The sequence below is a fragment of the Amia ocellicauda genome, chromosome 17 (assembly GCF_036373705.1).
Source record: "Amia ocellicauda isolate fAmiCal2 chromosome 17, fAmiCal2.hap1, whole genome shotgun sequence".
NCBI lineage: Eukaryota > Metazoa > Chordata > Actinopteri > Amiiformes > Amiidae > Amia > Amia ocellicauda.
The window spans coordinates 12619327-12647294 of NC_089866.1; the positions used below are offsets into that span (position 1 = coordinate 12619327).

General features: G+C 43.6%; 1 protein-coding gene across 1 annotated transcript in view; it reads right to left on the minus strand.

Annotated features, from left to right (window-relative positions):
* The window catches only part of caskin1 (CASK interacting protein 1), a 155604-nt gene extending 127982 nt beyond the window's left edge, over positions 1 to 27622 (minus strand). Inside the window, exon 1 of the mRNA XM_066689405.1 lies at positions 26765 to 27622. Coding sequence (XP_066545502.1) covers positions 26765 to 26858 — 94 coding nt within the window. The 5' untranslated portion in view covers positions 26859 to 27622. The remainder of the gene's footprint in view (positions 1 to 26764) is intronic.
* Between the last annotated feature and the right edge of the window lie 346 nt (positions 27623 to 27968).

Below are 27968 nucleotides of genomic sequence, written 5' to 3' on the forward strand. Positions count from 1 at the left end.
GCACTTCAATTTTTAAATTATTTTAGACAAAGGTCAACCCATTACCATATGATCAAAGTCCATTGGTAATGTAAACAAACAGGAGCACAGGCCCAATCTGCCAGCCCCAGATGACATCTCCTCAGGACTGCGCAGTGATCCTCACAGTCACAGTGGATGGGGGCTTTAGCGCAGCCTGCTTCACTGAGCTAACACAGTAACCCCCCCGGGCTGTTTTATTTGCAGGATGACAGTGTCCAAACCCCCCACAAGCTGCAGGGCTCCAATGCGTCAAGTCACAGAGGCAGAGAGGAGTATTTGTTGAGCTCCGGGTATTTTGACAATGGGGGTTATTTTTAGCAGTGACTACTCTCTGGTTGCGTAACACTTAATTATCCAATCCCGGGCTCCTCAGATACAAACCACCAGACACAGCTGGCTCTCCTCCCCCAGCTCTGATCCACCTCAGACAGAAGCAAGCACGGCACAGTGACAGTAACAGCAACAGCAACAGCTACAGCAAACACCAGTATGACCGCATTTTTGGTTTAACTCAGTCGGGCTCAATAAATTGTAGGATACACAATGCACACCAGCGATCCTTTTATCAAGACAAACTGTATATTTTGAATATTTAATTTGGGCGTTGGGGGTGTCGAGTTGCACAAAATAATGACCAATTTTCTGAATTCTCCTGTAGTAACACTATAGCTTCTGCAAAAATACTACTAATGCAGGCCAAAAACAACATAGAATATAAACTAAGTATTTCTATCCCGAACACTTTGAAGAACTGAAAGAAATGCATTCAAAATGTTTGCCTATAGTTTAACTTGCATTAGTAAGCACATTGGGAATATTTCAGTAAACTATATGACCATTATGTTTGTAGTGACAGGGGTATACTAAAACTGTCATTGATAATGTTTAAAACTAAGGTATCCTCTATGCTTAATTTTATTAATTTTAAACATTGCCTTTTGCAGAGGAAAATATCAATGGGGAAATGGGAAAGTCTTGATATTTTGAGGATCAAACCAAAGGTTATTTTAAGAGCTCCTCTTGCCTTTGAAAGTGACAGAAGAGATGACGTTTAGCAGGAAGCGAGAGCACAGTGACCTGGAAAGTGAGGCAGCTGTGAATAGCTGTAAATAGTGTCTCTCCCTCCCTCAAGGACTCAGAAAGTAAGGCACCACCGTGCTCACTCTCACTGTGAAGTGTCACAGTAAAAACACTGTGTGTGAGGTGGGGGGGCTGTAATATCAGCTATAACCCATCCCTTCCAGGCTCAGCCTCTACAGCCTCTCTCGCTGATGGACGTCTGCGCATCGCAGCCAAATTCACTGTAAACTGATAGCCTGAAAATCTATTTCAACATATTACAGTAAAGCAGGCTATTTATATCTTCGCTGGGAGCAGCCTTGGAAGCTAGTGCTCAGGACTGGGCTGGGCCAGCTGGGGGGGTGGAGAAGAGCAGGAGAAAACAAACAAACAGACATGTGACAAACAGCCTCCTCCTCACATTGCATCTCCCCTGTACTGAAACACATGTTAGAAGGTCACTTCCAATCACTCCTTACCTCCTACCCTGCTTCCTCGTACCCATGTGTGAGCCCCTCTAACTCTAACTGAACCCTCCATGGGCCTTCTAAGGGGTGCAAACATTGAAAGCCTCCTCCCACCCATTTCTAGAACTCGTACAATACATGTATTATATGTTTTCGTGTATTTGTAATATATTTAGATCGCAGTTTATGTCTTACATATTGGGGAGGGTGCACAATTTAGAAGGAGAGGATGACTTGGTTATCCAGTCACCAACAACTCCCTGTGGCTTCTTGCAGTTACCTCCAGGTTCAGGATGTTAAGGAATGCTTAATTGAAAGGCTGACATTTTAGCAGGGTAACACCTGTGCTTATTATAAAAAAAATTATACCTCGGAAAAAAAGATCAATTTTAGCAATCATAATCAGTCCCGAGAATAAAGGCAGTCTATCAATTGCGAACAATAGTGTGCTATGAAACCAGTGATTCGCACCACAGCGCTCAGAGACAGCCCGGACAGCCGCTTCCCTCGTTGTTCACTCATTGATCACTGGTATTGACGAACCCATAACCGAGGGGTCACCGGTTCATACCCTGATAGTGTCGGCCGAGGTCACAGAAGCCTCACACTGCCCTCTGGGGGGATACTGTCCTGATAGAAAAAGGCAAACCCAGAAGCAAGACACAGAGCGTTCTAGGCCAAGACCCATACACCACTTGTTACCTCATTGTACTAGGATGTATGCCTATTGTATTTTGTACTGATAGTATTACTGCACTTTTGTAATGCTTGTGTAAACTGTAAGTTGCCCTGAATAAGGGTGAAGAAAGAAATAATAATAATAACAACAACAAATACAATATATTTTCTGTAGTGCAGCTGTGCTAAACGCGGCAGAGGCACGTCCTGTGGAGTGAGACGCAGAGGCCAGTGCTCTTCTCCACGCTCACACTTCCATCGGATTTAATCGTCTGGCTGGGGACCCCTCTCCGAAGCGAGGTGGCTGCCACTGCATTGTGATTTTGCCACGTAAGAAGAGCAGAAAGAGCCAGAAGAGCCTCTAATTGGCCTCTATTATTCACGCCCCTGACTGACACAGGCAAACAGCCCCGCACTCCGACAGCTCACACTTCATGAAATGCACATATTAATATTATTAATATTAATAATGCCAAATAGCAACAACAACAATAATAATAATTTGAACTTGAAATCAATTAAATGGAACTTGTTGGTAGCTAAAATTCCATAATTAAAAACAACTAATGAAGCACTGTTTCTTCATGAATCAACACAATTTCTCACTTTGAATTTTACTGGGAAAAAAACAACAAATGTGTTTCTGGTCTTTAAACACAAATGAGTGATTCAGTCTCAATCTTGCTGTGTATGTGTGAACACAGTCATGGCCTTTTTCGATCTTTATTAACACAGACCTCCCTGCACCCACTCTGAGCGCGCTCAGCGAGCCTCAGCGCACCCGAGCCCTGAGCGCAGCCTCAATCACACCTGACCTTTACATTCAAAGACATGCTGCAGCATTGGTTTTGTTTTTTACATTTTCCCATCAGCATGTCAGTCGCTGTGTTTTCTGAAGAACTATGTTATAGAACAAGTCACATCACAAGATAGATATCTCTGTCTATCTATCTGTCTAGTATACATTCATACACAAAACCAAAACAAGATTGCTACACTGCTACATTTTAGCTATATTTTCAGTCTATACATAGTTCTAAGGATACACACAGACAAGAGAAGAGATCTAATGAAATGGGTGTGCTTTTCACTTTCTCTCTTATAGATTCCCTGCTCACTTAACCTGAGACGCCTGAGAAGTCCTGCTGATGATCAGAGATGGAGAAGATGGTGGTCTCTGATTCTTTTGTTTGCCGTTTTATTCATTGCAATCCAAAATGACTCTTGGTAGCCTTATTTAAGCCCTTATATGATGAAGTTGTAAATATTGCATAGGGATAAAACTGGCAAGTCAAATAAAGCTGTCTGCCAAACGGAAAAAAACATAAATAATAAATAATAACAAAGGTAGATTTATGGTCTTGTGTGTCCCAGAAACAAAGAATCCCATTCATCGCATAATGCTGAGTTAGCTTTCTTATCCTGGAAAAAGCCCCTCGCATAATAGAAGTGGAATCAGTTTGATTTATTATATTATCCAGTCAGGAAAAAAAAAAAAACCTTCACTTTAGTATATCACAGATTTATTCCTATCTGGGAGAACGCTGTCACTTTCAAAGGTCTCACTTTGTGTGTGTTTCGACTTAAAGGGAAAAAGACGGGTGTCAGATCGCCGCCATTTATAGTATTTTCATTGATCCTTTGAGTGCAGCAGAGGTGGCACCTGCACTGAAGGAGCTCAACTGATAAAGCTTGTACAATATCACAATGTGGGGGGGGGAGTGTAGCTTCCCTTTCAAAATCAATAGGATTAGCCTGGGTCTTGTCATTGATACCACAGTACAGTAGCGGCAGAAATAGAAACACCAATCTGCCCTCGGCCAGATTGAGCGCAACTCTTCTGGTCATGCTCTACAGTGGAGGGCTTACACAGCTGCGTACGAGGATAAAAGGGCGAAGGCATTTACCGTCATTGACACGGCCAAACATTAGGAAATCTGTGCGCGACAATGGTGGTTTATTAGTGGGCTTACATAGCAATGCGAGTGGACTCATTTACTCACACACTAATGGGCCTCAGCATCGTGAGCAGCAGCCTGACGGGCCAGGCCGGGGATCTGCGCTCTAATCCCTCACATGACTCCCAGCCCAGGAGCGCGTCCTACTGTTTGGGAACGGAAGCAGTTTGCTCTGGCAAAGGAATACCAGATCCTTTCCATTTAAAGAAAACAATAGGTATGGTGAAGATTATTATAGATCAAGCTGTTTTTTCTTGTTTTGTTATTTTTTCATTTGGAATCTCCAATTATTTCTTCCACTTTTACTGCAATTACTGTTCTCACCAACTCGCCGCTACCACTCCTGGGCTGCTTCGGGAGGGAAAAGGCCAGGCCTGCGTCCTACAATACGCATGCTAGCCGTGCATGATTTTTCCAAATGTCAGCCCAGAATATCTTACAGCCCGATTATCACACCCCTCGGGAGGCTTTGATGCTGAGGGAACCGCTACCACCCTGAGCTTGCAGACACCTGAGAAGCCACACGCGGCGCTGTGACAGTGTGAAAACACCACATATCCACATTCATTAAGCCATATTCCTCTGTAATGTATATTGTCTCGTACAAACTGCACGTTCATTGTTCTGTGCTAAGTGTAGTATGTTCAAATTAATTAATTGTTCGAGCCCCTCTTTTCCAATCTGTTCTCTTCTATTGTGTGCCGTGTTCCCTTGTGTTCCTGATTTATTGCACCGTCCGTATTGTAGGTGATTACGCCGTGTAATGCGTGTTATTGTAATGTGCGGTGCGGCATCGTATTCTCCTGCTCACAGCGATTTCAACAAAAGCTAATTGTAGAGAGGCAATTACATCTGCACAGGGAACAAACACCTGCATTGTCAGAGAGAGGGGCAAGGTGTCAGTGTTGCACAGTGCAGCAGCCCCCCATATTATTGGTACTGATCTTATGCAGTGTTTGAGTTCAAAAATGACTACACCCTTTCCTGTGAGTGGGGGCTGTTCACAGTGTGCTGCTATTTAAACACACAATGCTAAACCACATGCTTCTTCGGACGAACGTTTAAATATAGGGCAGCAGTGTGGAGAAGTGGTCAGGGCTCTGGACTCTTGGGGGTTCAGTCCCAGGTGGGGACACTGCTGTTGTGTCCTTGAGCAATGTACTTTACTTAGATTGCTCCAGTACAAACCCAGCTGTATAAATGGTTAATGTATGTCTGTCACTTTCACTAATTGTATGTAAATTAGATGTGACATTTCACAAAACAAATACAGACTCATTATTTTATTGGGTGGCTGTTTGGCTTAACAGGCACTGGATTCTTTTAGGACTTAGAAACTGTCTTCCAAATAAAACAAACTAAGAAACTTTGGACATATCAGGGTTTATTAGTAAAGTTAATCGGCCCTTCACTCCTCCATCGGCCGTGTATTCCTGCTGCCGATTAGACTCAGTAAACATCACTGATCTGATCGGGAGAAGACTTCCATGCTTGGCTTTTAAAGGTCTGATTTATTATGAATTAATAAAAAACACAAACAATACTACACTAACTTGAAGTCGCCCTGGAGAAGGTCATCTGCTAATAAATAAATAATAATAATAAATACCCAGGAATACGACAAGCGCTTTTTATACATTTGCAAATCGTTTTTATATTGCCATCACAGTCAATCTGCCAGAGGTAGGGAGCACTCAGTTGATAGGTTTATATGAAACCCTTTACACCCTTGGGAGCAGAGGGCACAATCACTCATGGCATTAGCATCTATGTACCTTAGATTTGATAGGCACGGCTCAGGCACAGACCACACTGCCAACTAAGCCATCCGGATGAGTCAGGCTTCCACAGACTTCAGTGACTGCGTGACCTGGGTCAGTGCCAACACAGAAATGGTGAAACTTCCAATCACTGCCTGCTATAGACCTCTTTCCCAGGCAGACGCAGTGATATCCCTTTACTCCACAGAAAGGAGCCAGGAGAGGGAAGCCCTGTCTACTCCAAGGGGCTAACTGCAAGACCTTTCAAAGGATGAAATGAAGCCATAAGTGCAGATACAGACTAAAATCCCTGCGTCCCGTGCCAGATTAAATAAATAAATAAATACATTTCCTAGTCCCCGTTGATGCCTGCAAATGTCGGGATGAATTGAGTCTTGTGTAAGAGCTTTCCACTCTAATCCCGGTACCAGAGCTTGTAGGGGGGTGGGGGGGGAACTAACCTTTGCAAAACATAGAGCCCCTATTGCTTAAATGCCTGGGCATCTCCACTTAAACTTGGTTTTGCTAAGTGAAGCCACATGTGTCTCACTCTGGAAGAAAAAAGAGGCAGAAAGTATTGAGTTTCACAGCTCCAAAAAAAGCAGCACAAAAAAACAAAAACAAGTTGTATAGACTTCACAGGAGACACAATCATGCAGATTTCTACACTGGACTGATTTATAGGAAACAGACAACAGAGCTATAGCAAGCACAACATTTTAAAGCACTGCTGGCACTGTAAGGTTTGCGCTCCACTTGTGTCAACACTGGCACAGGGGGGTGGGCTGGGCTTTTAAGTGGAACGGAGACTCTCAAAACAGACCCTCTCCAACTGCAGCGCCCCAGGCAGTCTCTCCTATTGCTATTCTCCGTGTCACAATATTCTTAAAGATAGATGTCAGGTACTGAGCTGTACACAATTGTAAGATCTTGAGATTCAAATTCAAACAAATCGCTCTTAAACTGGGATTTCGTGAAAGAGATGCCAACTCTCTCTGCTAGAATTTGGGTTTCACAAATGGGGATATTACCTCCAAGACTCTGGGGCCAACTATCTTGAAGCGCACCCTTGGGATGTCCCGGGATCAGGAGTCCGGGAGTGTAGGGTGTTAAAAGCCCCACCAGATAAGGCAGGAGCTGGGCCTTGTCAAGTGTTGTATGTCATTTAAATAATGTGAAAGTAAACGAGTAAAAAACTCAAACTAAAACAAAACTGGAAGCCAATGCCAATTTAGCCGCAGGCAAGTAACATGTTGTCAAGAGCTATTCCTAGGTAGCAGATTGCCCCCCTGAAACTCTGCTCTCTGTTCTCTCTCAGTCTCACTCTTCTCTCAGTGGCTGACACGCCACAACAAGGGAAGGCAGACAACCACAGTTTTCTTGAAAATAAATCACTTTTTTTTTTTCGGCATGTCAAATTTAGAAGTAAACAAGCTTAACCACTGCGACGCCGTGAGGGGCGAGACACGGGGGAGCTGAATAAGTGGAGATGCGCCTAACCCCACTGCTTCCCCAGGCTTGGCTCTCCTCCTCTTTAAAACAGGAAGCCGTCCGCTTCCTGTTGAGGTGAGGCAGACGGAGAGCTTGGGCTTGGAGGGAGAGAAACAGACTAAAAGAGGGAGAGGAGCGCCAGCGGATTGATGACTTCTTTTACTTGGATTTATGGACCGTGACTAGCCTTGGGATTACGGTTTGGATTGTCGGACATTTGTCTCGTGCTATGCTCAATTATTCTGTTTGGAGAGGGACCTGTTTTATGTGTAAGGTAGACTTGAAGAAGAGTGAGATGTTTATTTGGTTTTATGTCCATTTTAACATGCCCACTGTATTATATCACCACCTTTCACCATATCCTCATTGGTGTACACCTGTGTTCCTAAACCCCGACTTGCTAACCCCTGCTGTGGCTAAACCCCACCACAGTGCCAAACCATGCTGGTGTTACATACTAAAACCATCGCTATGAGGCACACAGACCTTTGGTCATAAATGGACCACTTCCAAACTGCTCTACTTCACTCCATGCATTGGGCAATATAATAACTGGCCTAAACTCTTCAACTGACAAGCCCAACTGCTGGAGCTGACCTGCATGCTGGGGCTTTAAGCCACTTTCTCTATGTATGTGTCCAAGGCTGTGGAGTCAGGTGTGTGTGTGTGTGTGTGTGCTGTGTCTGGTGTGTGTGAGTGTGTCTGTATGCCTGCTTGTGGGGAATCTGGGACAGACTGATCGTTTGTTCTGCATTTTTGGATCACATTTCCAGGCGATTCTTCGCAGCCGCGTTAAAAATGAGTGGGAATCTGGAATGACTCTCAGTGAGTCTACAAAAGAAGTAGAGCAGAAAGAATCGCTCTTCAATGAGTGCATCATTTGCGTAACAGTGGTCAACAAGACCCCAAAAGAAGGACAAAAGCAGAAAAAATTTAAAATGATTTCTTCACATCACTGGCCAATATCTAACTGCATTGCGACAATAAGCAGTGTGAACTTCTAGTCCAGGATTAGAAAACATCAGTTTCTCTGCAGTATCCTGAAAGAGACAACAGACTATAAGAGTTTAAGTGTAACTGAAGGCTTGGTTTATTTTCAGTCAAGATGGTTTTGAAACACACAGAGATGCAGCACAACGAAACATGTGACTAAAGAACAAACGAGATCAGGTCAGATTGGTAAAATGGAAAAGCCATTTCTAGCTTAAGGAATCCTTCCTCATCTTATGGAGCCTGGTGTCATTACTTGCTGCATGAGGTGGGGGGGTTCAAAAAGTTAAGGCATTAAAAGAGAAGTGCATTTGGGTCAGGCTTCCTCCTCTGCAGCAATTACATGGCAATCACAAGGAAACATGTATGATTGGATTTGTCAAAGTCCCCTTTGTGCTCAGAGAAAGTCAGAGTTGTTCCTCCTAGGCTTGGATAACATCAGACATGGGCCGGACCCTTGGAATTTTTCCTTTTCTTTTAATGCTTTTTATTCTGACGTTGCATTCCAGTTAGTTGCTATTTAATTAGCAGGAAATGCATTTAATTTTCTATTATGTTTATTAATTCTGAGTTTCTGTCTGTTGCCCTTCTGTTTGTCTTATGGTTGTCAGTGGGTGGTTATCTTTGCACAAATATAGATTTTGCCTCTGGTCCAGAGATTAGGCATGGGTAATGAGCATGGGATCTTTTTCTAAGTTTACAAAAAAATGCATTCAGACTGTACTTGTCTTTCTTTTCTTGCTGGAAAGGTGCTTGCTTGTGGGGTCATTGTATAAGTACTAAATCTCTCCACTGTCCTATACATATGTTTGTCTATATGAAGAACAGCATGGCTTACTTGAAAGGGGGTGTATTAGGGGCTGCAATGTGTCCTCATTTTGACCCCCTGTGCCCACCGTGGACACAGGCGCTGTATGCCAGTCTGCATGTGAAGTACCTATTGAATCGCTCCACTGCGCATCCATTATTGTCAGTTCTGCCAGAGTTGGCAGCCAGGGCCTTGGCAGTTCTCTAGCAGGAGAACTAGACCATGTCTGGATCACACTGTGAGCCGCCCTTGCCCAGTCAACCGGCTAAACACCTGGACAGAGAAGCCTGACGCACAGCCCTGTTCTCCACAAGGAAGCCTGGCACAGTGCAGAGACTAATACTGACAGAGTTAAGATTATGAAGTCCACAAATGTCCTAGATGTGGTATCTGTTTCTATCCAATACAAATTATTACAACTATCCTACTAATTAAGCAGTATGTAGATAAACTATAGCAAAACATCCAAATTGTATATGTATTGCCGACAATTAATATCAAAGACCTACAGGAAAATCTGTTTATAAAATATTCAAGTACAAAAGCAAACATGCTACACCATGCCAAAAGCAGTTGGCAAGTGTTACCAAAACCACTCCTGGGTGGCACACACTTCCAAACTGTCTTTCTGCCCTCCATGGGGTGGGCAGTAAACAAACTGCCATCACATCAATACAATGGGAAACAGTACATTACAGTAAGAACTACTGGAACTACATCAGTAAATTACATGACCTGTTTCTACAGTACTACAGCTGATCCCGGCTTTGGAGACTATAGCAGCAGCTGATACAGTTGTGTAGAACATTAATATTTACAGCCATGTGTTTTGTAGTCTAGTGCAGTAAATTATCTCGATGGCAAACAAAACCGTTTCTGTAAAAATACTATGGTGAGTTAATATTTAATAATTGTCTTGCATTGCTTTCTAAGGATCGGTTTACAGAGAATCGTGTGCCAAGTCTCTAAGAGCTGGGCCTTCCCAAGGAATACAAACACGCCACTTAATCAGAAACTTTGCTGGGGAAACCAGAAAAAGCCTATGTTGTTTTAGTTTTAGAAATGTAATGTTGTCATCCTTCATTCCTGCAGTGAAATAATGACTGTAGCTTCTTCAACGTGATTCGAACTGAGAGAATGCTCTGTATCCCTTAATAATCTGAGTGTGAAAACAAATAGTTCACAGAAGCAAAACTGCGAGCTGCTTAAATGGGAAAATTCCTCATGAGGGAAAAAAATATAATAAAACACCATTTCCCTCCAAATAGTGGGAGAGATTTCTGCTCTGCAGGCATAGAAAAAGTGGAATAATAATTTTATTTTACTATTTAATTATTTTTCAAAACTCGTAAAACAATAAAAATCAGTAAGAATCATTTTGTGTGAGAGAAGGAATGATTCTTCCCTGCAGTATAAGAAAAAAATACAGCTCTGGAAAAAATTAAGAGACCACTCCAAGTTCAGAAATCAATGTTAAGTGGTCTCTTAACCACTTGGTCTCTACTGTATTCACCATGGATAAGGGTGTCTGCTAAGAAATAAATAATAATACTAATAAATAACAACAAGGCAATTGTTCTTTATATGAATAAGCCATCATAGTAAAAGACAGTGTTTCAAGAAGTGATTTAGGAATATTATATAAAGAAAACTCGACCAGATGTTAAAACATAAAAATCCACCCGTTCACAAACAAATCGTGAATAACTACAAGCCAGTTCAGAATTCACACACACACACACACACACACACACACAAATACATTGGCGTTCACAGATTTACACACAAGGTCACGTTTGATTACAGCTGTAAGGGGTCAGAAGATTAAGGCAGTGCACTCTCTGATCACTTAGGAGATCAGTGATGTTGCTCGGGCACCGACCTCCAAAGTCTGTTTCAATTGGTGCACCCAACCCCTGAGCAGACATGTGACCTTGCCGGAGCGGGGGGTGGCGGCCAGACACCATTAACCCTGCCTGCAGCCCCAGCACTCTACCTCCTCTCTGCACACCGCCTGGGGCTCAGTGCGCCTCCATCGGTGTAAACACAAGAAACAATCCCATTTGTCTCTCAAATGCACACAGGATGGTACTCAAAGAACAGCACTTTCTGCAGAAATCACCACAACACAAACACCCAACATGAGAAAAAGATAAACACATATACAGGACCTATGTATGATCACCTTCCAGAATATTCTGTAATCTAAAGCATCTAAGTGTTTATTGTGAATCATATTGAAATCACTGAAGTCTACCTGCTTCACTCATGAGAACAGCATGTGTCCAAAGACTGAAGGCTGACTTATGAAACCTGCTGGATAAGGGTCACTCCAGCACTGGAGCCGATCGAAACTCCTAAAATAAAAATAGCTTGCCGAAAACATTAATGTAACCACTTCACTGTTTTCCTTTTTCTGTAAGTGGAAAAAATAGGTGTACTTAGAATAGTAATACATATTTGATTGATTTTAGGGCCCTTGCCAATTGAATTTACTACACCGCGTGCGTACAGTTATCGTTTTAAAGTAAGAAAATAACAAAAAACATTTCCCACATGAAAAAGAATGGAAAATGAATAGGCTGTAAAGGTTATCTATTGGTCAGGGTCTCCGTTCAGAAGATATGGCCTTTATTTTTCTTCTTCCTTTCAACAGCAAAGCCAACTAAACCACAGAATGCCAATTTGGGCTCAAAAATACTATAATTCTTGTTCGGTGTTTAACCTTATTAGGCTTGGATACAAAATAACAACAACACTTATAATGTGTTTTAGAGTTAAAAATAGAGTGTAGGACTGAAATCCATACTTTGCCTTTCAGGACCATGGAGAGAGAGAGAGAGAGAGTGTGAGAGAGAGAGAGAGAGAGAGAGAGAGAGAGAGAGAGAGAGACAGAGAGAGAGACAGAGATAGAGACAGAGAGAGACAGAGAGCAAACAGAAACTCCTCTGTCAAACTGGGCTCTTCTAGGGATTTAAGGTCTCCAATCCACTTGTTTATGAACGCACTTCCCTCTGCTGCCACACAGTGAAGGTGCAGGAGGTTAAGATAGCAACATATTTCCTGTGAAAACAAACCCCTCCACATGCTGTCAGATGGCCCAGCACTCTGTGACCCTCTCAGTGGCGGCCCACTCTACAAAGCCTTTCAGGGCAAGATTCAGCATTCCTCATTGATCTGACTGATGCCCTCATCCAAGACAGCTGGCATTCAGAAACACAACCGTGCACATTTACAGCGATTTTCTCTACTCTTCCCTGGTCTACTGGTCAAGAGCACCCTGTCCACCCACCTCCACAAGGATTGGCTGATCTTCAATTAAAATGGGTGATCCTCAAAGAAACACAGGGAGCCATGCGGAGAGCACAGCATACAAAACTTGTCCAGTGGCACTGATTTTGTTCATGTCATAGGTATTTCTTAGGTGTTGCCAGTGAACCACAGCCACACACTGCAAATAATAACGGGCACACTCGAACAAAACTCAACACCTGCAAAAGCGTTGTTTCTAGTTTTGCACAGCTCAGGCAGCTGCTTATGATATGCGTGTGTGTGAGTGCAGGCTGGCAGCAAGAGTATTCCACAGTGCAGCACACAGCACGGATGGCGAACCTTGTAATCTACGCCTGTGATTATATGAGCAAACACGCAGAGCAAACGGTAAAAAAAACCTTCAGCTTGTGCAACCCTGGGCAATTGAATCGCAATACCTGGCAGAATGCTTTACAGATGTGTACACACTGCTCAGAGCACAGGGACAGGTGTTGTGTCAAACAGAGGAGTGCGGGAGGCACTTATGTCACTTGTTTCAGGAGTCATCAAACCCTGTCATAGTACAGGGTCACAGTTAAATGTATCCCAATCCATTTACAAACCAGTTAATTGATCATAATATGCACTTAACTGCCAGGAATAATTTTTGTGTCAGTGGCTGGCAAAAAGACACCAAGATTCATTACAACATCATTGTATCAGCCATGTATATTTTCAGGATTGAGTGGGGGGCATTAAACTTGAAGTAGCAACTGATGCACAGCATTTTGAGGGTCTGGCACAAGTAAACTAGCCATGTGGTTGAACCCAACTTCCTAGGTTCCTTTGAGAAAGGGCTAGGTGAATCTCTGGAGTTGATTAACTTTACTAAGGAGTATTAACTTTACTATCGAGCCACGTGGGCAGAATGGTCTATGAACCTACACTCTATACACTTATAAAACACTGCAGGATGATGGTCTTCTTTAGGACTGGGTCATGAAAGAAAGCATGTGAATTACTTTTTCGGATGCAACAATGGCCCATTGGATTCTATTACCAGCCAGAGAGCAGATTAAAAAACCCTGTGCTTCCTGGTCTCACAAGAAAAAGCAATCCGTTTACCAGGCAGCAGAGGAGCAGAGATGGACGGTGGAAGTACATCTCATTAGCAGTTTGGTTTTCCTTTTCAAGTACCAGCACTAAATTAGCACGTCATAAGGTGTACAGATCCACACATATGTTCAAAAGGATCCCACAAGCGGCACATCACACACACAGATAGACACACACAAATCAAGTTTCTGGGCATTATTTTAAACACATGCAATTTCAAATCATATTTTCCTCAGATAGCTACACCCCCCCCCCCCCAACCCACCTCTCCTTCTCCCTTCCAATCCTTCTCTCTCCTGCCAAGTGTATTTTCAATAGGGGTGGGGGGATGCAACACTCTCCAGCCTGACGTGAAGTGACTTGAAGGCGATCAAATGAATAATTCAAGGTGCTAAACGCAATCTCAGCTCAGGACAAGTATTCAATGGCTCCATCAGTGAGGTAATAAACATCCCAACTCTGCTACCTGGGGCTCTGCCAGGTTGCCTAGGCAACAACGCTCGTTTCTGGGGGGCCCCGCACAGAGCGCAAGATCTGTGGCCAGCTAGCCGGGGCACTGGGGTTATGTAAGAGGCCCTTCTTGCAGTGTGTTTCCTGCTCATGTCCAATTCAATTGCAGTGTCCCAGAAGCGGCAGACATTTAAAAGACATGTATGTACTTTCTACTTAAATCACTGGTTGCATCATTACACCACACTTACCAACTTAACCAGCATACCCTGCACTAAAATAACAGGATAATACCTTTATCCTAATAGATTTTGTTCTGCATTTAGGGCAGAGTCTTACAACCCTGACCCTGGCAAGTCCTCAGTCAAGCAGGTAGCATAGGTCACCCTTAAATCCTCAATTTAAGATGATCATATCAGCAGTTGTTTATTTGAAATATATGATCACATGCTTATGTGATCAATAATGACCATGTGTGTCCAATCTGTACAAGCCAGTGATTTAGGGGTCACTTGGATTGGGGCTCACCAAGACCAGGACTCCAGACCCCACCAATTGAGGGCTTGTGGCACTAGTATGGAAAATCTGTTATGGAGGATCTGAAAATTATGTTGTCAAGCTGAATACAAAGTATAGGGTAGTCGCTATTATTCACACTGCCAGGCACAGAATTCTCACAGACCAGGTATGGCACCAATCAGAGGATCTGATGCACCTGTAACTGCCAATAATATACCCTGGAAGATGCTGGGACATGCTGGTGTGGAGAAGTGAACCAACCTGAGAACTGAGCACTTGGCTAACTGTAGGCCAAACCCTTGGAACTCCCATCTAAATCAGCTGGCCTATCATCTGACTACTTTGACTACAGTAGAGAATCTTAGACTGAAACTCCACATGCTCCCTCGTGATGAATCTGTTACTTTTCCTCACACATGTGGAGTGACTAAGTTACCAAAGGAATCTGTTTGCCACACTGCTGTGACGCACTGCATATCAAATGTATAAAAGGCTATAGAGGATGCAGGCCCAGGAGTAAAAATATTGTTTATTTATTTATTTATTAGTAATTATACCTCTGTATCTCTGTGACACTCCTCAGCTAATTCCCTCTTCAATTCCAAACAGTTAAGGCAGCATGCAAAACCCAACAACGTCTCTAAATAAAAACAAACCAAAAAACAACAACAAGGGAATCATTATATTAATTTCTCGGTTCGTTAAGTCTCAAGAGAAGCTAAGAAATGAACGGAAAAACAGACGCAAATGGAGAGTAGATATTGTTTTTAAAAAACATACAGAAACAAACATTACAATTAACTGGAATCTCTTCCATTCAGTGAGTTTTTATTTGTTTCTATTGAAGCCGATCTGTGAGCTGCACACAAATACAGTGTGCTCGCCTTTTACAAGCCTAGACCTTGGAATTTCTTACCTAGATTTTGTAGTGATACACCAACTGCATGGACTTTGAAATATGTTCTAAAAATAAGAGATTTAAGTTGTCTTTCTTTCCTATTATTATTTTCTGTATACAGTGCTTTGCAAAAGTATTCAGATCCTTACTATGGTGTCCCATTTTGTGAAATTACAAAATGACACATTTTTTTAAATATCATATTTTTTTCAAAACTTGACTGCTCAAACTGAAGGGTAAGATACATTACAGTAAATATCATTAAAAACTAAAGAGAACAAAACTGAAATATGTTGATTGCATAAGTATTCAGACCCATCAATTCAACGACTTTATCTCTGACTTGCTAAAAAGCTCCTTGGTCTTCAAGGGTTAGTCTTTGCTTGAAATTCATTACCTGACCAAGGAACCTCATAGATTCTGATTCTGATTTATTCTGAAATCATGGGAACCACTACTGTTGCACACAGACAGAGGCCATTCAAGTTTTTCAATTGTTAAGGTCATTTTGTGCACCTGAATTAATTTAGGTTTGCCAGATCTAAGGGTCTGAATACTTAAGCTATCATAACTTAATTAATTAATTAATTCTCTACTTGTTTCCTTATGTTTTTGCTTTGAATGTGTGGAATAGGTTGTGTATATAACATATACAGTATTACTTCCTACTTCAAAGTGTCATGATTGCAAGCTTTAAAGCTAAATAAACTGAAAACTGTGAGAAGGTCTGCATACTTTTGTGAGGGCACTCGTGAGAGGCACGGGAGTCATGCTCCTCAGAAGCACGGCCTGGGGAAAACATCGACTTCCTTTCAGGCTGCAAGTCCCACCGCTCAAACAGCGCAGGCTGGACTGATGCGGCTCTCGCTGTGCAGTCAATACAGGGCTCAGCATGTGTTCTGACCAGAGGCGTCTACCCATTGAAAACTCTAATTAATCTTTCTTTTAAAATTGTGCAGGTTGTTTCAGGTTTGGATCTATTTTGATTTACTTTTGAACGAATGTCAAGTAAAGTACCTCCAATTACTTGGTATGAATGGTGCTATGGACAAAACACTGTTGCTGTGGCTGTTTATTAGGGGGGAAAACCCACAACAGTCAAAACGCTCCACGTGCTACTTGCAGAGGTGCTTGCCACACGTACCTTGCCCTCACACACAGATCAAAGCTGGCAAAACCCAACTGCTTACCACAGTGGTTTTGCAGTAGCTATAGTAAAACAAATGTGGCATTCACTACTAAATGGACTCTTGTTTACTTTGAAGTAACACCATATACAACATGCTAATGCCCATATGACTGTGCCAAATAATTACATTTTAAAGAAACAGGGGTTAGTTTTAGTATAGTTCTATCTGTGCTTTTAACTTTTATTTTAAGTATTTATGTCATGCTGCACAAAACAATTAATTGGATCGACTATGCGGATAGTGTTTTCTGATGGGGTACAGAATGAACTGGGCAGAGGTGATTGATTCGCTCTCCTCTCTAACCAGATGAAGGCATTTCCATCTATTGTTCACCACAGCAGCTGCTTGATCAATATAAACTCTCATCTTCTCTCGTCTTCTCTGATAACAGTCAATCACCGCAGGCCGAGTCACTCTGAACCCCTCCCTGAAAACACCAACCAGACTATCAGAAAGCAGATAATCAGTTTATGCAGCACAGTCTTGAGATAATATCAACTAAAGGTCTACAGTAACTCAATTAAGTGGATTTAATGTATTGTTCTTTGATGTACATCCAGTTTTCAGCACAGTCAACCGTAGCCATTTGCATCAGACACAAGCACTGGACCTAAGAGCATTATAGTGGTTTGGCACTGCAGGCCTCACTGTAGTGATTCTGCAGAGCCCATAGATCCAGTACAGAGCCCTGGAGCACATAGGCCAATCTTACTACTGGCAGATGCTTTGGCACAGAGCAGAGCAAACCAGCCTTATCAATGTGTTGCAGCCTAACGCCACAGCCAATACCTGGACAGAGAGTGTGTGGAAGCAGCCAGGCCTCTTCTCAGTCTCACCTGCATGGGATTTATTACTACAACAGGCAACAGCAAGGCAGCCCAAAGATCTGGCCTTTTACGCTGAAACTTGTTTTCTTTTTACATATCTATTTATCTAGAGCAGTATGTGGCCCTAGCCTGTGGATTAGGCAGCTCTGATAAGCCTGTCACAGAGAGGATAAACTGCAGGGCAATATGCTCTATCCTTCCCCGCAACCCAGGCAGTCCCCCCACCCCCCAGATGTTGTGTCACCATGGCAACCAGCATTAGGGTTTCCGGATGCCAGCCAATGGTGGAGGTGGAAGAGGAGGGAGGGGCGGGGGCTGCATCCAAGACCAGACCTGCATCCTCACCCCCCTGCAGCCTCCCTCACTGCCCAATTCCTGCACTGTCATCATTTTCCAATGCAGAGTGCAAGCCATTAAATAAGCACAATGCAGAAGTACCTGTTTATGCAACAAAGACTTCAAATAGCAAGACCCCACTAGCCAAAATGAAAAGCATATGGAGAAATGCACTGTAACTGCTGAATACTGATGAATTGGTCGGTGTGTTTGGGAGGGGAAGAGAATGACACTGACTGAGGTGACTAGCACTTCAAATTTGAATATAAATACAATATTTCCATTGGAGCAAGCAAACAACAAATACACAAACAGTAATAAAAAATTGTGCATTACAGAGCTTTGGCATAGTATTTTGGATGAAACTTTTGGTTGTAGTATAGTATATTTCTCCCTGCAGAGCTCCGGGGAACACAGCTTTTGAGTAAAAAGAGATTTAGAAAAAAAAAAAGACTGAGTTTCTCTGGTTCCTAGAATCGAACAGATCCCGGGTCTCTGTCTAGCCTTGGCACCCGCATGAATGGACAGCAACAACAGGAAGTGGTAAACACTCCCCACACCCGCTGCTGCAATGCTGTAACACACATCCTGCCTCCAGTCTCTCTGCACTGCACATGTCACAAGCAGACCAGTTCATATGAAAAACCATACCTGTGCAGAACTCAGGAGGCCTAGACTATATCCGCCCACATTGACGATGTTTAGTCAGATGAGCACTGGCCCCCTTATTATGTTGCGATGGGCCACAGTTTACTCTCCTAATGCAGGTAAACTGTGATGAGTGGCTTTGTTTTATTTTTCTAATCCCAAATCCCAACCATTCGCCAATGGAATGATGGCTATATTATGGAGTGACTGCTATATGAAAGGCTCTGCCATGCCTTTGCATAGCTTCACGGCACACTCAGTCCCCATTGCTCATGCACTGCCATCTGCTCAGTAATTCAATAAGAAGGGAAACCAAGGGGAGATCTGAAAGCTCTGGAATGGGTACAGGGACGACGGCCAATTTCTTGCCTGATTATTGGTTTTAAAATGCTTACGAAACAGAGCACCGCATGGGATTCTCCTGAAACTCTAGCCCTGCAAACACTCCCTGCCCACTCCCCTGCTGCTCCAACAAAGTAGGCGTTTTATAACACAAGGGTATTAACTACAATGTAGTTACACAGTAATTACTATACATATGCTTCACACAAGACAAAAAATCTTATCAGAAATGTAATTATACTCCTACATGGCTTAGTCAAGCCTTACTTAATTCTTACTTTTAATGACACATACTTTACCTTAATTTCTTAGTAAAAAGATTAGAACATTTATATTTTTTACCACTCAACCACTCAATAAGTATTTAAGTCAAAGTAAAAGGCATCTTCTAAATTAAATAATAATAATAATAATAATAATAATAATAATAATAATAATAATAATAATAATAATAATAGGAATAATGGGAATTGAACTGTAACAACTACGTAGCACTTAAGCCACGAGGTTGTAGATCTACAGATTTTATCATTTCAAAAGTCAAAGGGCGACGTCTCGGGATGGTTTGAATCATTGCAAGCTGTTTGTTTTCTGCATTGCCGTAGACACTTTACACACAGGTGCTGCCTCCTGTAGCGCTGTGCATTTCCCCAGGCCGACCCTGCGCTGTTCTGCTTACATAATTTCCTGAAAAGCAGAGGAAGTCAGTGGGGTGAGCGCAGCCAGGGGTGGAGAACGAGCAGAGCCCGGCGGGGAGGTTGGAGGGGGAGTTTCGAAGGGGGGGGGGGACTGGGAGCAAGTGGAAAGTGCGAGTACAAGCCAAAACAAAAGGTACCTACATGAAGTCTGCACAGCATAATAGCTGCTACAAAACACTACAGGATTATATATTTTTTTCTCTCTCATGCATTCAACAATTTGAGAATAACTTCATTGTCATTATTATGATAATTAGTATTAGTGTTGTTTTTATTTTAATAATAATGGTGTCTTCTTCATCTCTTCATCAAATTGAACTGAATAATAATGACTGTTACAGTGCATCTGGAAAGTATTCACAGCGCTTCACTTTTTCCACATTTTGTTATGTTACAGCCTTATTCCAAAATTGATTAAATTCATTATTTTCCTCATAATTCTACAAACAATACCCCATAATGACAACGTGAAAGAAGTTTGTTTGAAATCTTTGCAAATGTATTCGTATAAGGAGGCCCCAGAGGGACAATGTTGACTGTCACCACTGAAAGGGGAGTGATTCATACTGCAGGAGTCTTTTATTGTACAGGTATGGGGCCACTGTCCTAAGGAGGGGGGGTGCAGTGTAGTCAGTGAGGTGTGTAACTGGGCTCTCCCTACACAGCCAGCACACAGGACCCTGTGCTTTAAATTATACCTCCAATCACAAGCTGGTGACTGAGGCCCCCCCAAAAAACAGCCGTCCCTTTTGTGTAAATCATAGAAAGCAATATCTCTTAGAAATTATGTTGTTGTTATGATATAGAAATTACATTGTTTTTGGTACACCTTGCTACTGAATACACAATTTTGATTTTTTTAAATGTTAAATGCCACAGAATAAAGAAACATTAAAGGGGATCAACTGAGCTGCATCAATCCTCCCAGTGACACTCTAGCTCTGCTGCTTGCTCTGTTAAATATATCTACCCCACCGAAACAGCCTCTGACCTCAAGTCAAGGCAGAGCAACAGAGAGTCTGTGTGCACAATGCAGATGGTTGCAGGATCCATTAATGCCACAGCTACTCCTATACCTAAAGCGAACCATCTCATCGCCAAATAAGGCATCCAGAGGACAGTGAAATTGTACAGCACAGCCTTCACACACTTCTGTATCCATAGCCAAAATATCAGTCTGCTGGATGACAATCTGTATGATACAATTTGGTATTGTATCATGTGCATAAAACCTCAAGGCTTCTCATTTCAAAAATACTATTACTGTACTTATCATAACGATGCCAAACAACAACAACACAAAACACAAATAATAACACAACTGCTTTATAATATATTAAATCCACATAAGAATAGCATGAGTCCTCCCAGGAATTGAAATGTATGAAAATGAAAGTTAAAAAAAAAAAAAAATGAAAAAAAACTTTAGTTAGGTAATATAGCAAATGTTTTTAATGGCACTCCTTTGTCCTATATGATGTATCAGACTTGTGGTAAATGGCAGTGCAATGGCAAAACTAGAGTTGGCACAGTAATACTACCGTAAGCTACTTTTGTCATTTCAATATTCCTGGGTTAGCTGCAGTGCTGAACAACGCATTCAGTCCACCCCCCCCACTCTTGACTGGAGCTCCAGTGACACACGCACACACACTCCTGTCCTGGGGCTGTGTGTCCTGTCCTTGGTGCATTTCTCTCTCTCGCTCTCTGTGCCCATCTCTCCTGCTGCAGCAACCCCCAGCATACTTGCACACAGCAGGGCTTTAACCTGTGTTGCACTGCTGGGAGATGCTCATTCACAGCGACAGTCTGACACATGGCGCTGGCTGTCACAACACCCGACAGTCCAGCACACCTCGTCCTCCCCCTCCTGCCATCAGGAGTTTAAATCCGGCCAACGTTTGCAGCTGACCAGGGTGGGGGGCTTGTGTGCACATAAACCAGCACAGAGTCCAGCAGGAGTGGCCTTAGGGAGACAGGATGACATTGTCATCCTCCGTTACATCATCATAACTGTAGACTCTGCATACACAGCCAAGCACGCAAATCCAGCTAATGGCAGACAATCATAGAGACACATTCACGGACACATGCGCACACTAATGCACAGAATGACATGGTTAAAGTTCCACTGAGCAGTATATCTATCTATCAGGGTTCGAGGGCCAGTGTAAGAAGGGCCTTTAAAGACACTGATCTCCTTACACCCCTATGCACTGACTGCTCTAGCTGGTTTTGTCCCCAGACGATGCAGACTTCAACACTTATGAGATATTGGGACTTGATTAGCAAGAGAAGGAATTCAGCTTAACTGGACGCAGTTTCCCCTCCTCCTCCTCCTGCTTTTACTAAATTGTCCTCTCCTTTAAGGCTTTGGCCTCCAAATTGTTAATAACCCCCTCCACGAGACTATGACCCCTGGGCCAACCTAAAAGAGACAAAAATAGTGTAAACACCTCCTATGAAATGGGCACTGTCCTCAGGTCATCTACTTCTTTACACACGTTGAGTCCACAGTGCAAACATCAGAGCTGGGCCATCGTGGGGAGGACTGATGCACCTCTCACTGAGGGCACTGTGGAGCTCAGAGGTGTCCCATAAGCCACAGGGGATGCACTTTGCATTACTTTAATCTAATTTGGCAGGTTTTTAAGCTCCTCCTGACCGTCTCCAGATCCAAGATCACCCATAGTCCTTATAAAGTCTGCATCTTCTCAGTATAAGTAAAAATGAAATATATATATAATTTTCCTCTCTCATTTTCCTCATATACATCTCCCTCTCTCTCTTATTCTCATGCTGTCTATCCTTTTTCTGCACTTCCTGTGTTTTCTTTTCTTTCTGTTTTTGCGAACTTCATTAGAATACATTAATTTGTCTCTCTCCACTTTTTTTTAGACTAGAAATCCAATTAATCAAGCCCTCTGCAAAACAGACACACTCGGGCCTTGTACAAACAGCCATACGTGTGCATAGACAAAAACAGAAGTGCAGTGGTCTAATAAGGAATCCAGGCAGCCAAATCTCCCAACTCAAGAGAAAAACATAATCTTCACATCTGCTTATTTGGAAGAGACCCTAATGGACATGCCTTGGCAGGGGGTGAGGCCAATAAATCTGAAAACTGAATGAGGAGGAAAGATTTGAATGGAACCATTTCCTGTCCGTCACTCAATCTAATGGCACTAAAAATAGACTGAACACGTTACGAAACTGGACAGGGACTACAGCATTGACCTCCATCAAAGAAGCAAAGCTGCCATCAATCCCATTGACCTCGAGCTGTCTCCACCGTGTCAAACTATGTCTTTCTCCTGATTCCCACATTGATCTGGAGGAACAGAGGGCACACACACTGTTGTGAGGCTCCCAGTGCTGTGTGTGTTGCAAACCTGGACTCCATAACAAACTCTCTACTGCTTAGATCAATGAAGCTAGGCCAGTTAGGAGGACTGTCTAGACATGATTTATACAGCAGTCATTACTACACCCAGGTTTGAAGTTAAGTCAGTTCTTCTCCTGCTGCACTGGAACACATTAGTTACAGTCCATAATAACCCTGTCAGCTCATGCAGGTCTACAATTTGAGGACCTACACCTTCCAATGTTTAGACTAATATAGCATCTACAATACATCCTCCATACAGAACTTGGTGTAAACAACCACATTTCTCTTCAGTTCTGCTGTGCTTTGGCAGTGGTGTGAGGTGTGGTTTGAGAAGGTAAGAGAGTGAAATTTCTCTGAGACTGAACAGTTCACCCAGGTTTGTGTCAATCTGCTGCCCAGCTGGGGGGGAGAAGACTTCTTGCCTTGCCTTGACTTATTTTCTTCTTTGTAAATGCTCAGTGATGTGGATGCACTCATTAAACTGACTGATTCTGACGGTTTTCAGAAAACAGTTTTTTTATTCTGATTCCTTTCCCCCGACACAGCGCAGGAATGTCCTTCCACACACACAGGAATACATTGTCGTGTGAAGGGATGGTCAGTGGGCAGAGACGGCATCCACTGCCACACACGACACCGTTCCCCCAACCCTACTGCATAGCCACAATGAGTTTTACATTTGAGTCTCAATATGTAAAAACCTGCACCCTATTCCTTACAATTGGTGGTATTCAGCACTGGTCATGGAAAGCTACAGTCCGTCAAGACCAACCTGGTGACCAATTTCTGTTGTGAAGGTCTCCTTAAATCACAAATGTTGAAAAGCTAGGAATACATATGTTATTGATCAGTTAAGCAAGTCACTTGTTCAATTACAGGAATGCTGGTACTGAAAGGTGTTCAGGTGATTGTTGCAAATTATCTCTAAATCGCTTTGGTAAAGTAGTGGGGTAGATATTTGGTAAAAGTACCAAAGCATCTTATTAGCATAGAACTAATTAAATATGCATACATGGAAGACCAGGATTTTTCTGTGCTAATATCTAGCTGAAATATTCAAGGAATGCAATGTATGTTTTTTCACAGATTGCATTTTAGGCAAGGTAAACATATACATTTTCAGCCCGATCATGATGGCTGCTCATGATTAGTGGATACTGCAGATTGAACCAGTATCTGATGTGATGATTACTAAAAGTCTCTTTGATTTTTGGCATGATGTTTCGGACGGCTAGAGGTCCTGGCAATTAGCCTCGTCAAAGAGAGTGTACAGTGTTGTACCTAAATGTATTCACACTCTTCATTTAGTAACTAATTCAGTTTAATAAATATTGTCACTTATCAATGGTATATTTTCAGAACCTGCCCAGAGGAAATGTTGAACATTCCAGGTGCTTGATCTTGGTAGGACTCACTATTGATTTCCTTAATCACAAAATAAGTATCAGTTTTAAACTGAGGTTCAGGAGAAGGACAACCCCGATCTCGAGTCTGACCCTTTCTCTACAAGTGGACAGGTTATTGTCATTCAGCAATACACCTAAACAGTGACCCCTATCCTCAGAGCACTGCAGGGAGGGCAGTGTGGGGAGCCTGCATGGGCCCAGTACCTCGATTTGAAGAGTGCAGGGCTGCAGTCTTTTCAGCAACAAGAAGAATCAAATAGGAAGAAATCAATCTATTGAAAAAAGACTCCCTTTGTAACTGTTTTCTGGGTTTCGTAGAGATGCAGGTTCTGGTATACAAGTTATCCTTCTGTGCATTGCAGTACAATGGCTTTCTGATTCACTGGAGCAATGTGGAGGAGAGACTGCAGTTCTCCAAACCTGAACTGCTATACATGCCACCAGCCAGGGGTGACCCCAAACAAAACCACGGGGTCAGTCTCGTGAAGAGAAGCAATACAGTGTGGCCCAATTGAAAACTATTATCCCTCTAAATCCATGCTGATAACAATTCAGCTCTGCCTCTCTATACATCACAAATGTCACGCAGCCTGGAGTTCAACATAGAAATAATGATTAATTTTCGTTCATGCAGAAAGATTGTGAAATAACATGGAGAATAAACCTACTACCTTCATCATACCCTTACCTTCTGCTATTCAGAATAAGACATGAAAAACCCACAACCAACAAATTATCAATCCTATCTTTTGCAGACACCAAAATGATATATATATTTACAATTTATAATGTAGGCTAACTATTAATACATTGTGTTATGTACCTATACGAGAGATGCATTTAGACAGTGGATCCCAACCCTGGTCCTGGGGACACAGTGTCCTGATCGATTCTGTTCCAGACCAGATCTCAATTCCTTAATTCAACTCATAATTGGCCTAATCATAGCTTATTAATAATTTTAATTGGAGATGTCTTGCTAAATTCTCAAGTATATAAGGTACCTGTATGCTCCAACTCTTTCTAAGTTAAACCATTTTAAAAGTCCAATGAATCAAATGATAAGTTCAAATAAGGTTTCGATGAATTCATTGAGAGTGGAGTTGGATCTAAAATAAGCAGGACAGTGTGTCCCGGGACCAGGGTTGAGAAACACTGCCTTAAGAGATTGGGTTAGAAGGATCCGACACTGGAATGAAAGATATACATGTATTTGATAAAGGCACGACAGAAGCCAGAGACACATATGGGATATAAATACAATATAGCTTTAGGTTGAATAGGCATTCAAGGAAGACTAACAACAAAACAACAACTCATGGTTACATAAATAAAGCCGTCACATCTCTGGCTGTTATTTTTCCGATGTGACAGCGCTGTAGCACATGCCTGTGATAAATGATGTGTTAGGCACGGCGCCAGGGTGCAGCCCAGTGCCGCCGACAGCCCCTCGACAGCCCGCTAACACAAGCTGGCACTCCGGAGAGCTCACCTGAACGAGCACGTCTCCGGCACAGCATGCGCGGTGCGGTGCGACTGAACAGACACCAGTGGGGTACCATTGTATACCGTGTGAGTGAGCATGGCACGACGACAACTTAACACGGGCTGCCAGGGCAGGGGGGTGCACGCCAGCTCTCCCGCACTGGCCCGTCCATTGGATTGCGCAAGAGGGTGCTTTTACGCACACCTGCACCTGCACAGACACATACACCAACCTGGAAATGACACCTCGTGTATCTCACACGCACACACACACGCACCAGCCTAGACAGGTCAGCTTGCGTCCCACACCCCCACACACACCCATGCACTGGCGCACACACCCACCTGGACACGACACCTTGCGTCTGTCACACACACACACAATAATACGATTTTGCTCATCATGCTACTGGAGCATACTTGTGCATGAATTCATGCAATGCCTTTGCCTGATTGCCACCCACTCCTTGCACCTGCGCTTAGCCCAGCATCAGCGTGCTCGCCCCAGCAGCGCACAACCTTGTGACAGCATGAACACATTTCTACACATTCACGTCGCCACACCATTTCTGTAACGTTACTGCGCCGTTAAATGGTAACCTGCGTGTCTCCATCCCTATCGCCCTCTTAACTCGATTGCAGGGGGGAGCTTCTGGTGTGTGATTAGGTTACCCCACGCAATGAACGCCTGTAAACACTGTCATGATCGCATTTGGAGTTGAACCCTGGCAAACACACACAGGGCTGCTCCACCACCCAGCAGCAGTCAACCTGCCTCCCCGAGCCGACTGGCGGAATCTCTCCATCCCACAAGCCCGGCCGGACAGATGGTCCTGTGCTGCGCGCTGCTGGGGGATAAAGGGGGATAATGCAAGCCCGGTTCAACCCCGAAGGGATGCACATCCATCTCATGGACTCCGCCTGCGATTTCAAACCCCTGGTCAAAACAAGGACAGCAGCAATGAAATACCACTCACTCGCTTTGCCAGGCTTCGGCCTCTGTAGGAGCTTCTGCACCGTAACGACGTCTTCAGTCTTCACTGCCTGTAGCAATTCCTGATCTTTCCCCATCTTGCCGTCGGAGGTGTTTCGATCTTCTTCTCGTCTTCTCGTTTTACCTCCAAAGCATCCTCCGTGTGTCTGCTCGTCCCCGGTCAGGCGGCAGCTGCAGGACCTGCCTCAATATGGCAATGGCTCGGGGAAGTGCATGGGGCGAGAGGCGGACCGTGTGATCTGGGAGAGGGGAGATGCTCCTGCACCCTGTGAGATGGGACCCGCAGAAACGATGGTCCCCAAAAAGCGGAGGATAAACACGAACCGATCACGGCTGGACTGTCCCCTTTTTACCGATGCCAAGCGATATCATAAACTGGCCTGTAATTGGATTCCAGAAGCGACGTTCAAACAGAATGTGTCACGCATTTCGTGTTTTAGACATGTCATTGTTGGTTTGTTTTATTTTTGAGAGACACACACATACACACCGTCGAAATGAGATGATAAAGCGGCAGTAACCGCCAGCAAGTAAACCACTGTACGATCCCGGTTTGCAAAAATAAGACAGGAAAAAAAGCAGCGAAATCCCTAATTGGCGGCGCAATCGGCGGCAGCTCGGCTGCTGTGAGCCCAGAGGTTGCCGGACCTGCTCCCGGGAAACACGGCAGCTGCCATCGCGGGGTCTGCGTGTGTGTGCGCTGCCAGGCTCGGCGCTGCCCTACACTGGAGCTCCATGGTGCGGTGCTGCCGGCCCCCCTCACCCCCCACTGGAAGGGGCTGGCTGAGATTGCAGGACGATGTCGTGTCGCGCAGGTTTCCGCAGTTCTGCGCAGAGCTGCAGGAATCCATCGATTGTATTGGTGGAGCAGCGCAGACCCGCGCAGACCTGCCTCCAAATGCGCAACACGAAGGCGGCCGCATGCTGTACGGCTCTGCTGCATCCAGAAGGCGGGTCCACGGCACAGGACCATCCCCTCCTCCTCCTTCCTCCTCCTCCTCCTCCTCCTCCTCCTCTCACGGGCTCGGCAGATGCAGGAGACAGACAGGCGCTGCGCAGTCGGGCCCGTTGTGCAGGCAGACAGAAAAAGAAAGAAACATGCAGCAGCCGGTGTCGCCAGGGCGAGTACTGCAAGATGCTGCTATGGATACAGAAAATAAATATCAGCATCCTGAGCAACAGTCCTC